General features: G+C 45.4%; 1 protein-coding gene across 1 annotated transcript in view; it reads left to right on the plus strand.

Annotated features, from left to right (window-relative positions):
• Positions 1-13,845, plus strand: part of LOC121289678 (kinase non-catalytic C-lobe domain-containing protein 1) — a 278,354-nt gene that overhangs the window by 142,755 nt on the left and 121,754 nt on the right. Inside the window, exons 12-15 of the mRNA XM_041209301.1 lie at positions 7,977-8,048; positions 8,176-8,237; positions 8,324-8,482; positions 9,606-9,683. Of these exons, the coding sequence (XP_041065235.1) occupies positions 7,977-8,048; positions 8,176-8,237; positions 8,324-8,482; positions 9,606-9,683 (371 nt within the window). The remainder of the gene's footprint in view (positions 1-7,976; positions 8,049-8,175; positions 8,238-8,323; positions 8,483-9,605; positions 9,684-13,845) is intronic.

Here is a 13,845-nt window from a genome sequence, read left to right on the forward strand (position 1 = left end):
TTTCACAACATCGTAAAGCCACTTTACAATCATCTGCTCCACTTGTCGGTTGCGGGCTGTGGTTCCTGCCACCGCACGTCGGGAACTTCATTTTAACACACCTTCATATCATTATAAGCCCAGCTCGTCGGAATCATTCCCCCATGCTGGATCATCCAGGCATGTTGGCGTGATTGTATACCAGCGTATTTCATAACGGCATTTATAAGACATGCACCAGGCTAGCTGCACTTCAAGGAGAGCTCGGAGGTGAGTGTACAGTAATGTTGCGCGACACTTGCGAAGGTCCTGTTGGACCTCAAGGTTGAGACAAGACAAGACATAGGAGCAGAAATTAGGCCATCTGGCCCATCGAGTTTGCTCTGCCATTCAATCATGGCTGATAAGTTTCTCAACCCCATTCTCCCGCCTTCTACCCGTAACCTTTGATCCCCTTACCAATCAAGAACCTATCTATCTCGGTCTTAAATACACTCCGTGACCTGGCCTCCACAGCCTTCTGTGGCAATGAATTCCATAGATTCACCACTCTCTGGCTAAAGAAGTTTCTCCTCATCTCTGTTCTAAAAGGTCTTTACTCTGAGGCTGTGCCCCCGGGTCCTAGTCTCTCCTGCTAATGGAAACATCTTCCCTATGTCCACTCTATCCAGGCCTTTCAGTATTCTGTAAGTTTCAATCAGATCCCCCCTCATCCTTCTAAACTCCATCGAGTATAGACCCAGAGTCCTCAAACATTCCTCATATGTTATGCCTTTCATTCCTGGGATCGTTCTCATGAACCTCCTCTGGACCCTCTCCAGGGCCAGAACATCCTCCCTGAGATACGGGGCCCAAAATTGCTCACAATATTCTAAATGTGGTCTGACCAGAGCCTTATAAAGTCTCACCAGGCTGTGCTCTGTGCACTCAAGCGAGGGCACAGGCAAGTTGCATTTTCCCAGCTGGCTGACAGTGTGGTGCCAGGGCAAGTGCTACACAGCGGTTGATGGTAGTGCACAAGTACGTGTGGGGCCCGGGGGAGGGAACTAGCTGTGCATTAGCGAAACCTCGTATAAAGTGACCATTCCTCCACAGCTGAAACAGTTCAGGCACAGCCACATTAACATGCTTGGAAATGGGCCTTTAGCTTATCTGCCCACTCAAGCAACGCAGAGGCCTGAAAGTACAACCAAATGCTCCAGAGCCTTTCACTCCTCGGGCACAGACTGCAAACTAATGAGCATTTTAGTGGACTGCAGCATAATAGGACGATTAGGCACGTTGTACAATCTCGTTGCGGAAGCTGGCCTTGGAGCAGTCACTGGTGGAGGTGCTCACAGCCCCTTGCAATGTCATCATCCCAGTTTGGGCCAGTCTCCCCATGGTTCAAGCTAACACTGCAGCTTTGTAGAGCGGATTAGGAGAATGCCTGCACCTGAGCTCAGATCACAGCACACAGTCCAGCGGGCAAAGCTGCTGCTAATCAGTCCAGGTTGAGTGGGGCGGAGGTGGGTGGTTTCGGGCAGCCATGCAGCTCACTAAACTCTGGCCATCCAAGTGGTGGCCAGCAATCTCTGGGATTTGTTAAGGAGCCTTCAGACTTGACCAAGAGAGGTTCTTAGTACACCCAAACCTAACCCACGTGTTTCTCTCTTTCATCCTGCAGGAGGAGTACATCGGGAGGATGGAGCCTAGTAACCTAGATGTATGCCTCATGGCTGACAGAGAGCAGAAACTAAAGAGAAGAGAGCGACAGAGGCACCTGGCTGAGCAGAAGGAGGAGCAGCACCCTTGGAAAGATGGGCGTTGGGGCTCCCGCTCACACTGCTTAAGAGCTGCAGTGAGCCGTCCCTGGTCAGTGCCCGGATAGACCCAGGGTCTATAGACGGCGTTTGTCATTCCTGCAGATGACTGAGAACCAGTGTTGCTGAAGACTGCGCATGACCAGGGAACTGATCGGTCACATCTGCCAGCTACTGCAGCATTTGGCACCACTGGGACATGGAGGGCGTCCACAGCCCCCGGCCATGAAGGTGACTGCAGTGCTCAATTTCTACGTCAGTGACTCCTTTCAGGGCTCCAGAGGTGTCCTCTGTTGGATATCGCAAGCCTCCATGCACAAATGCATCCATGAGGTCAAGGATGCCATCTTTGCAAGAGCGCACAACTTTGTGCATTTCGCTTGGCATCAGGAAAGCCAAGAAACAAGAGCACTGGGATTTGCACAGGTCTCAGGTCACAAATCCCTGTGGTCTTCCAGGGTCCAGAGAGGCTGCAGGATTGGCTCCTCAGGGACAAGGGCTACATGCAGAGGATGTGGCTCATGGTACCCGTGCAGTGGCCTCTGAGTGCAGCAGAGAGAAGGTACAGCAAGGCTCATGTTGCAACTCATGCCTTGGTGGAGCAAACCATCGGGATGTTGAAAATGAGGCTCTGATGCCTGGATCGGTCTGGTGGAGCCCTGCAATACAGCCCACAGAGGGTATCATGTATCGTCATCGCCTGTTGCACCCCTCACAACCTGGCGCTGCAACGGGGAGAAGAGATGGATAAGGAGGAGACGCAGGTGCTGCTTATCTCCTCCAGTGAGGTGGACTTCAATGGGGGTAAGGGTGAGGAGGTTCTCGATGGTGAGGATGATGGTGATGAGGACATCGCACTAGCTAGACAAGGCAGGCGAGCTTGGGAGGCCCTCAGAGCGGCTAGATTTGTGGAGGATGATGACGACATGCAGTGAGGAGACACCATAGATCCTCACATTGCACCTGTGAATGTTTCACTTCTGTCTGGCAGATGGCAGTGCACAAGCCATCTGTGATAGGGCTCCTGTCATGAAGATGCAGCGGACACCCATAATCACTACATTCCAGGAGAATGATGACGACAGCAGTGGGGATACTCCATAGATCCTCACTTAGCTTATGTAAATTAAAATAGAAAATGCAGGAAAAACTCAGCAGGTCTGGCAGCATCTGTGGAGAGAGAAACAGAGTTAATGTTTCAACTCTGTATGACTCTTATTCAGAGCTAAAAGAGCTTATGTGAATGTCTGAGTCTTGTCTGGCTGATGACAGATCACTTGTGCTCTGTGAACAGGGTCTTATCATGGAGATGCAGCGGGGAAACTTTAACTTCTCCTGATCCTATGGCATCATTTGTGAGCTGAACCCTTCAGGACCAGACTGTCACCGGTCACAGACGCTGATGAGATGGGGGGGCCAGCCGCACCTCAAAGATGCTGGGAGCTCACAGAGAGAACGATGGAAATCTGTGCTGCCAGCCCTGGACATTTTCTAGCAGCAATGATAAGCCGCATCGAGGTGCAGGCATGACTGATGTGACCAGTGACAGTGAAGGCACACCAGTGTGCTGGGAAAGTTGCACAAAGCACAGGGAAGAGACCCTGGACTGAGACACCTGCCTTTATCTTGTGTAGGGTCCAAGGTTTCACATCTGTGTGAAACGAACACTGCTCACCATAACAAGGAGCCACAGGCAAGGAGACATTCTTGGGAGTTTATTTACAATGGTGAACATTATGTACAACTGATTACCACCCATGCCCAGGCTGTGCAGCTACATCTTCTTAGCATTCCTAACCCTGCCGCTATGTTTTGGTGATCCCCCGACATCCACAGCGGAGGCGGCGGCAGCCTGCTGACTGCTGCGTCCTGTCTGTGATGACCTTGATGGACATCCTCTGAAGAGCCAAGACCTGGAGGGCCCCAGCCTGCTTTCGAGGTCCTGCTCTGTGGCAGTGGCATCCTCCTTGGTCTGTGGAGCTGGATTTGCTAGGTCACAGGAAGAGGCAATTCGGATGGGCCGGACACTCTGGGAGTCACCTGGGTGGATGGCTCTGGTTCACCTGCTGATCCTCCTCCATATTGGTGCCCGAGGGCCCCTGGCTGACTCCTTGAGGAGAAGGGGAAGCTGGAGTGAGATCGAGCTGCTCAATGCCCCTCTCACTTAGAGACCAACTATAGTATTAACAATGGAGTTTAGCCCGCGCAGCAGTGCAGGGCCAATGCCCTGGACCAAGGTCTCCATGGCAGTTGCCATCCTACCAGTAATGACCTCAGTGCATTGGCATGCCGGCACTATCACCTCAGACTGAAGGTGGACGGACTCCTCCATTGTGCCTTGCAATCTGAGGAGAGCAGCAGACATCCTTTTCTGGTGTTCCCGAACTTGCCTTTGCAGCTCCAGCAGCAGGTATGACCAAGTCCAGGGGCCCAGCATCTGACTCAGACTCAGCAGATTTCTGGTTTCCAGCAGTCTTTCAAGTACGAGAAACCTTGGAAGTCTGTGCGCTGCCTGTTGTGGATCAGACAGTGCAATGTGCTCCCCAGATTGTGACCTTGAGACTATTTTAAGGCTAGGTTCCATTGAGGTGTGTATCTCTGCATTGGTGGAGGGTGTGGGTGAGAGCTGTGATGGGTCTTAATTGAGGGTTTCAGCAGACTCCTCTTCTGAGGTGTCTTTGGGGCTTATCTTCAGGACCTGGGTCATGGACCCCCTTTGACTGTTTCCCAGATGTGCCTACGGAAGCAAGGAGAGATAACTAGTGCATGGCAGTGGCCTGTGAAATAGGACATGTCACTCACAGCATGGTTGTCTGCTGGATGTTGCACTGCTGGATCCTCACTTCTTGAGCACTGCCGATCTCACCATCAGTACAGGAACAGTCCAGATCCTCGCCGGCCAACTGGATGACTCTATTTTCAAAGCCTGTGAGGATCTTGATTTCAGGAATTCCTCCACCTGTCTGTGACCTCTCCATTTTGTTGTGTGCCGGAGAAACTGTAAGCAGGATGCCTGCCAGGCCAGATGAGAAGGATGCCTGGCATGTGTGGGAGGTGAGTGGTCTCATAAACAGGATGAGGACAATGAAGGTGTGAGTGAGAGACTGAATGGTGATGTGCCTTGAACCGGCAGTGATTGAGATCCCTGTGGATGTGTGACGGGTTTGTGAGTGTGTGAGTTAAGAATGAAGAGAAGAGTGACTTACCCTGGCAGAATGGGGGGAACCATTCATCCTCTTTTGGCACTGGGTGGCTGTCCTCTTTTGCAGGGCTTTGGCGTTGACCACCGCAGCCACTGCCTCCCAAGCCAGATTGGTGATGTTACCGCCCATCCTGCGGCCAGAGCGGGGATAGAGGACATCACGGCGGGTCTCCACAGGGTCCAAAAGGCGTTCCAGGGACAAGTCACTGAATTGGAGGGCTGCAGTCTTCTTGCCTTTTGGGGCCATGTCTTCTGTGCAGCGGTCCTTGGCTGGAAGCACTGAGAGGTGCGCGCGCGGCTGCATTTTAAATATGATGCCCAGCGTGAGGAAGTGGCGAGTGACGGTGCGGCGGGCGAATTGAAGTCCACCCACCAGTGAAACAGTGGCCAGAATCTTCGGGTTGTCCTGTAGCGGGAGGGCCTCACTCACCAACGCACGGTGACGTTGGGCATGTGTCCTGACATCACCGTGCGTCATTCTGGTTTTCGAAGTTGGCTGCGCATCTGCCGAACTGTCAAAGTCCTGTTAAGGCCATTTAAAAACTAATTAAGAGAATTAACGGAGCTGCCCGCCCAGCCTTCAGGTTGACGGGCAGGCGAAGAGCCCTGGCGGCCTTCGCAGCCCGTGGATGAGGTTTCATGAAGGATTTATAAATCAAATAAATTTTCAAATTACAATTCATTGACACGTGCCAGCTCACGTGACACTGTCTGAATTTTTTTTTCTTTATTTAAATTTTGCATGATGAAATTAAACTGCATGAGGCAGCTCCGTGCCCCAAGGAGATTTCTGCACGCTTTTGCGCACATGTGCGAAAGAGCGCAGGTCCTGACTCAGCCTACTCCCCCCGCCCGCACAGGGAGCGCTCAGCACTTCTGGGTGTGTGTCACGTTGGGCAGGCCTTAGTTGGACAAATCAGATAAAACAGGTGGCGATTGGCTGCGCGCCCAGCTGTGCCCACTCCCGCTCCCGCTCAGCCCCCACCCCCCCGCCACACCGACGGGGAGAAAATTCTCTCCAGTGTGTTTCCCGGGAATGCATGATTAATGAGGCAGGATTGGGACAATACGGCGTGAAAAGCCACCATTGTGGCTTGCAGGTAAAATGTCCCTTTTCTCACCTGCTACCGCACTTTGTCCAACTCTGGGATGATTCTGCCTAACCTCTTTGAATAGGAGAGGAGAACATTAATGTATTTCCAATTCTGTGATCTTTGTAATTGGAAAGGTTATTAATCTCTGTCAGGCCCCAGAAGTAGGAGAAATTCTCACACTTTTGTCAAGTAACAGCACTTGTCACCTTAATATTCTTACAAATTCTTTACTTGACTGATTATCAAGCTTCTAAGACTTCCTTCATTGAATATGTAGTTCCTTTTGAAAGAAATGTGCTTAAGGCTATCCTTGCACTTTCAAGCTCAATAAACATTTTAGGTTTTGCAGATACAGCTATTTACATACTTTCTCTGAGATATCATTCTTACCTCAATAACTTAAACACATTTTTCATGTCACTAAAGGGATTGGAAAACATACCATTGTGTAATTCTTTTGTTATAACCCCAGACCTAATTTTTCACGTTTTGTTTGCTTTTAATCAAAGTTGGAAGTAACTTCCTCAGACAAAGGTGTGAAATTGTTATTTTGAATTGTAGAGTGGGCATTCTTTACACAGGTGCTGAGATGGTGCTCCCATATTTTCTCAAAGAATAATATTGTTCAAAAACATTTTTGTGCTGACATTTTGTGTCTTAAGTATTTACAGTAAAATACAACATTATTGTTAGATGCCTGGATAAGTCATGATATATTTAAGGTAGAAGGATTAACTTAATGGTCTGTTGATTGACTGTGGCATTTGGGAGCCTCTATGACCATCAGGCTGGATATAATCCATTGCAGCCACTCCTGCCACAATGGTGACGGAAGGATAATGTTCATGTCAAGAGGACAATAAAATTGTACAAAAGATTGAGGTGAATCTTCCTTTGATTCCTCCCCCTTACAGTGTACAGGAGTTGTTCCTTTCTGAATGTGCATTAGTTTTTCATGCATTGTTTTTTTTTCTTTCACTCCAAATATCAATTTATGCTTTGAAAGCTGCCCAACCTTTCCTACTCTAGACTTACAATTCCCATGAGCACTTTTTGCACATTTCAGTCCATTGGTGCTGTGTTCAGACTTACTTGTTGAGATCTGATAAAAATAAATGAGTGTTTGTTTTGATCTTTCGGGGAGTTCCGCTTTGGTTTATTAATTTGTATATAGTAAACCAACTCATCATTTTGAGTTGCATTTTGGTAACAGCTGGCCACAATTGCTTTTAGGCTCTTTCCTACAATTGACTTTATAATTTCTTTTTAATTCAAACAATCTTTATATATTTTTAATGTTTCTTTTTGTTCTTTTTTTTACAGAACCTTTGAAAAAAATTCACCTGTGTTCCAAAGTTGGGTTTTTAAATGGCTCTTTAAATGACCTTGTAACATAATGTTATGCAGTTTAAATTTACAAATAGTGTCACCTCTAGGTGAAATACCTTTGGCTTGTTGAGGCCATTCACTTTTAATATATATTACATATATGTGTTTGTCACATTTTCTTTGTTGATCACTTTTTGTTGTTCTGCATTTGACTCATCTCTAAATTCCTAGCAATTCATTTCTCATTTATCTAATTTTTCCTTTGTTGTTTTGTCAAACTATTCCTCAAGGTCCTCCTTTTGCATCTGTGCATTTCCTTGCTAGGACTTGATGTTCATTGAATATGTTATTTATCACATCATTAGCTATGGTGGAAATATAAGAGCACACATATGCAGCCTATACTTCGATTTGTTATAATTAGACAACTTGGAAGGACAGTGTGCAATGTGAAATGTTTTGCTGTTGATGTTTGACATGATCAGTAACTCATTTTATAAATCTAATTCAGTAATATGAAAGAATTGTCTGTTAATAACAGTATGATTAAATTTCCTTTATATTTTGTAGAATACTTATGTCTAGAGTCTGCATACATTGACACTAGTGGAGAAGTCTTGTTTGTATCGCCACTGAGCAATGGTATGTTGAGCAGCATTTTTACTTTCTGTGCTATGAACTTTATTTCTGAATAAAATAATTAAAATATTTTTGATAGTTAACAGCTAGTGTAAAATTTAGTTTATTGATGCCTATTCCTTCCCCTTAGGAAATCTGGATTCATTCTATTTGGCACCTGAATTTGAAAAACAAGGAGTGGTTACAGAAAAGGTTTGTTAATTAAATTGCGAGCATTTCCCTGTAATACCCCACAAATAACCAATAGATTTCTCTGAAGGAATGTATCTTCTCAACAGGTTTGCGTTTATGGTGTTGCTGCTATTTTGTGGGCAGCAGCTAAGTTCAATGCTCCAGTGAATCAAAAGTTGCCATTGTCCAGAAATCTCAAGAATTTGCTGTTGGATATGGCGAAGAGGAACTCCATAGAAAGACCTTCAATTACAGATGCTCTGGAGGTACATGTGCCAAACCTCTTATTCTAGCTAGCCATTTCTGCTAAAAACTTTTTCTGCAAATGATATCAAAGTTACCTAACAATTACTGAATACAAATTTCTCCAAATTACAACAATGTTTTTTGCCAACTGTCATACGTGCATTCTGTGCTTCCAGGTTATGCAGTCTTAATATAACCTCTGAGTTGTAGTCCAGCACCACCATCTATCTGTACTAGCTTGTCACTGACAGTGATGATAGTAATCGAATTGCACTGGTACTTTGATAAGATTAGATTAACAGAAAATAAATAATGAAACTTTGGGAATAATCAAAATAATGTTATATATTGATCATAGACATACAATTAAATCCACCATGTCACCATGATCTTTTCTAAACCAGTAAAGATTTTGTTATTGCAGGATCACTTTCATAGTAAAATCTAACATATTACCTTATTGGTTGAGAAAAGAGAATGTTTTACAGCAACATGACTTAGCAGTAGAAAATGGAGTAAGATAATGTTTTCAACTCTGCAAACTGACAGGACTTAAGAGTAGCATTAATTAGTTTATTATATATGATCAAGATGGAGGAACACTTTTATGAAGTAATAATAAAATAGTTCAGGGTGATCTAACTGTAGCCCATATGTCAGAATTGGTTACCTGAACTTTATCTATCTAGACTGAAAATCTCCAGTGACTTAATCTGCTACAATCTATTTATAAAAGAATGCTGTAAATCCAAATAGTAACACAAGTTTTAAGGAGCTATGTTTGTATGTTAGCCTGGAGAGGGCAAGGCTTTTCAGTGTATTCCTTCAATTTGGCATTTACTCGTGCAGTTCTTCATACATAGCTCATGGGAGCCCATAGCAACCAACGGGTGGTCCATAATGGGATAGGTGAATTTGGTAGAAGCTGATCTCATTTGCTTTGTTCCCTCATTCTGCTTATTGCTGTTTTAATAGAATTATACAAATTTAAGTGACTGAGCAAAGGTGCTAAAGTTAAATTATGGGAAAGCTTATTTTTTTGTTGTGTGCTGCAAATTCAGAAAGTTTGCATAAATTTAGACCTGAAACAAAAAAGGACAGAACCAACTTTTATGCTCATGCCATTTTTTTTTATTTTCACAGGTTTGTAACGATTACCTCATTAAGCGAGGAATTGACAGCAGAGAGATTTTGATTTTGCTGAGGAATTCCATTATACAGGTAGTTCTACTGACTTCAATTCCATTCATAGTTCCCTTCATTTGTTTTGTTGCTAAAACCTCAGTTTTAATTTCTGGTGCACCACTTCCAGAGTTGTAATATTGTTGCTTCCATTAGAGTAAGCACACAAACTTTATGGAAAGAGGTAATGTGATGCTTGAAACATCAAAACATTGTTTTGTTTATTTTACTCCCCTTCCTCTCAACAGAGCACAGATTTTGTAGATTATTAACTTTGAGGCATCATTTGGCACTATGCTGTCTTCATCACTTTCTATTCAATACTTCTTTCAGTTTCTCCCATCTCACTTGGGGCTGCCACAATGCTGGTTGATAACGCTTTTCCATCTCGTCCTGTCAGTCACTCTCATTCCTTTTCCAATTCTGCTGTGTTTAAGTCTCCCACCACTGCATCTTTCCACCTGGTCTTAGGCTTTCCTCTTTTCTCCATCCTGGCAGTTCTATCACCATCACTCACCTCACCACATTTCTCTTCTCTCTCTGCGCACCAGATGACCTTACCATTTCAATCTCTTTTCAGCTACTTTCTTCAATACTCCCACAATCTTCACTGCCTCCCAACCAATGTACTAGTTCCTGGTATTGACCTTTCTTGTCACTTTCGGTTTAATACAATTTGCCTATTTTTTCCGACTTATTCCCTGCTCCCAATGTGGTCCGCTCTACACTGGGGAAAGTAAACGCAGACTGGGTGACCGCTTTGCGGAACACCTTCGGTCTGTCCGCAAGCATGACCCAGACCTCCCTGTCGCTTGCCATTTCAGTACCCCATCCTGCTCTCATGCCCACATGTCTGTCCTTGGCCTGCTACAATGTTCCAGTGAAGCCCAATGCAAACTGGAGGTACAGCACCTCATCTTCTGATTAGGCACTTTACAGCCTTTTGGACTTAACGTTGAGTTCAACAACTTCAGACCATGAACTCTCTCCTCTATCTACACCCCTTTTTATATCCATTTTTTCAAAATTCATTTTTATTTTTTATCCACTTATTTTTTTCATTTATTTATTCATTGTTTTATCCTTTTTTTATCCCTCCTCTTATCCCATTTTCAATCCCTTTCTTCCCCCCACCACTGTCCCTTCCCCCCATCCCACCCCCTCAAGGGCCATCTATTACTTGTTCATGTTGTTCTTTTCAGAGTGCTTACCCTTGTCCTGCTATTATCACATTCTGCTTTCTTACCCAAATGCCACTATCAGCATCCTTTTTAGCCCTTATGACTACTATTAACACTTCCTTTGTCCTTTTGTTCATGACATCTTTGTCAATCTCTCCTTTGCCCCCACCTATGGCTGGCCTTCTATCCGGTTTCACCTGCTCCACCCCCCTTAAACAGTAAAATTTCTCACATTTCTGCTTCTCTTTATCTCTGAAGAAGAGTCATATGGACCCAAAACGTCAACTCTGTTTTTCTCTCCACAGATGCTGTCATTCCTGCTGAGTTCTTCCAGCATTTTCTGTTTTTATTTCAGACTTCCAGCATCTGCAGTATTTTGCTTTTATCTTAGAATTTTATGCTTTCCTGGGAGTGGGTTGGCAGATAGCTTAAAATTTGGCACAATACCATGAGCACCTTTTCCAGTGCCTACTTGCCCATCCTGACCCATCCACAATTTTATGAAGGGTGGGTGGGGTATCAGGCTGCCCATCTGTCCTTGGGCCAATTGAGACCCTTTGCTGGTCAAATAATGACCACTTAAGGGCCTCTTCCATCTCTATGCAATTTTTCCCATGGCAGGCAGAGGGAGGACCTAGGTTTAAAGACCTTCAGGTCCCACTCCTGGGGTTTCTGGCAGGAAAGTGCGTGTAGCTCTATTACAGGTTCCTTGAGCCAATCAGATACCCCTCCCCTCTCACCCCTCCAAGGTCTGGCCCCCTTGTGGGTTCCCATCCTCCCTACCCCCCAGCCTGCACCCCAGCCCTCACCTCCCCCACCCCTCACTAAAAACCCCTCCCCTCACAACTTACCCCTGCATCTGGCTTCAGCGACAATCTTTGCTAGGGCCTTGATGCTGCCCCAGCAGTGGTCACCTCTCCCAGTGGAGTTGCTGGGACCAGAGAGTTGCCAGCTATCTGTTTGGCCAGCAGCCAGGGCTCCTCTCCAGAGGATGGGCTCACCATCATATTTTTTGCCGGGGTTGGGTAGGAGCCCCAGTGAGCTGTGAAATCCTGAGCATTAGCTGTGATCTTTTGCATGAATCATTAAACCGAGGCCCCATCTGCTCTCTCAGCTGGATGCAAAAAAACTTAATTTGAAGAGAAACAATTGAGTTATCCCTGGCGTTCTGGCCAATATTTATACCTCATTCAAAAACAGAATATCTGGTGAATATCATATTTCTATCCATGAGACCTTGCTTTGCACAAATTGTGTACCACATTTCCAAAATTACAACAGTAACTATACTTCAAAAAACTACTTAATTGGATGTAAAGCATTTTGAGAGGATCTGAGGCGGTGAAAGGTGCTATATAAATGTGAGTCTTTTTCCTTTTTCACTTGGCAGCAAGCATGTGCAAGATGCTTTTACCTAAACAGATTGGCTGATATTAACATAGTGATGATCACAGTCAGTGCCTGCTCGTTGCAGCATATGTTTTGCACTGGAAGTATACTCCGTAGCATTGATTTCCCAGTCAGGCTCTTCCATTGAGGAGTGGCATTTGCACTAGAATATTGGTCAGGAAACTGTGGGCCTGTGGCGCTTGATTTTCAGCTCATGAGCTTAATTAGATGAGAACTCAGGGAGGTAGCACACCGCCGCCGCGCCCCCCCCCCCCCCCCCCCCCCCCAAACTATTTTTCCAATTGTTATTCTCTGTCAGCACCAATCCTTGCTGGGAGCACCCGAGCTAAAGAGCCTTGTATGGCTGTTGTGAATGAGTGGAGTGTGAATGCAGACTTCTCTTCGAGCTGTGCTTCCCACTTTGACAATCCTGAATTTTAAAATGGAAAATTAAAGAAAGGAAATAATGACTGGATAATATGCAAAATGAATTCCATTAGAACTTACCACATCTTGTGCTTCAGAGCATCCATTGGAGGCCACTGGTAAGTGAGCGAATAGATAGGGTGAGAATGAAGATGATACTAAAAATGGTCCTAGTCGTCAGCTTGATGGAAGCCTGCGTATTCACTATTCCACATTCCTCATGCACATTTCTGTGCCAAGTGGGCCAAGTGCTGCATCTTCAAAGGAACTGAAGAGCCTCTTCCCACACAAGTCTGTTCTCAGCGTTGTGCACCACCTGTCCTGTAAACAAAGAAGCATATGTAGAAATTCACATTATTGGGAGGAGATACAGGATTAAATCAGAGCCATTGTGCAGGCAACAGTTGCAATGATTACATTAATATGTATCATGCAGCTGAGTTGTTGAAGAGTGCAGTTCCCAGCAAGGTTGGCAGAATTGCAGATGTTTCAAATTGCCCTGATGTTAAATGGAGCTGTGTGGTAAACATTAGCATGAGAGATAGATAGGGCAGGATTTGCTGGCCCCGTCAGTGGCAGGCATCGCCACAGGCAGGAGGTGAAAATTTGGAGAGCGGCCAAAAGAAATTTTTTGTAAGAGGGTTGTTGTATCGGACTTAAAAGAATTTAAGAGTCCATTGCTTTCTGATACACGACATTTCAGTCTTTTTTCTTTGTGGCACATCACAATTAGATTCTAAGGCCACAAAATTCAGCTCCATAGCACCCCTGGGACCAACGCTACAGAAGCCATATACCTTCAAAACAGTGGGGCGCAGCACTTCCGGTCACTTTGGTTGTGACCTGCGTGGCACCCCACGCTGGGAGGGACGCTAGAACGGGCCTACCATACACGTAGCCGAAACTTCTGCAATTAGTGGATTGTGACCTCTCAGGCTGATTTGACGTATATTCTGCAAACAAGGACTTGGCAGGTCCAATGAATGCCCTGTGCTAACCTCTCAGAGCTGAAAAAACATTCAGGAACACTATTTAAAGGGCTAGTTCAGCATGCGAGTGAGGTACATTTGACTTACAGTTGCTTTTGCAAGCTTTGTGGAAGTACTCTGGTGTGTTTTGGAGGAGTTCTGGTGATTGTCTGGATTTGGAAGGGAACGTTCTGACGGGGCGGAGAATTTTGTGAACTGTCCATAGAAAGGCTGCTC

The sequence above is a fragment of the Carcharodon carcharias genome, chromosome 17, assembly GCF_017639515.1.
Source record: "Carcharodon carcharias isolate sCarCar2 chromosome 17, sCarCar2.pri, whole genome shotgun sequence".
In the NCBI taxonomy this organism is placed as follows: domain Eukaryota; kingdom Metazoa; phylum Chordata; class Chondrichthyes; order Lamniformes; family Lamnidae; genus Carcharodon; species Carcharodon carcharias.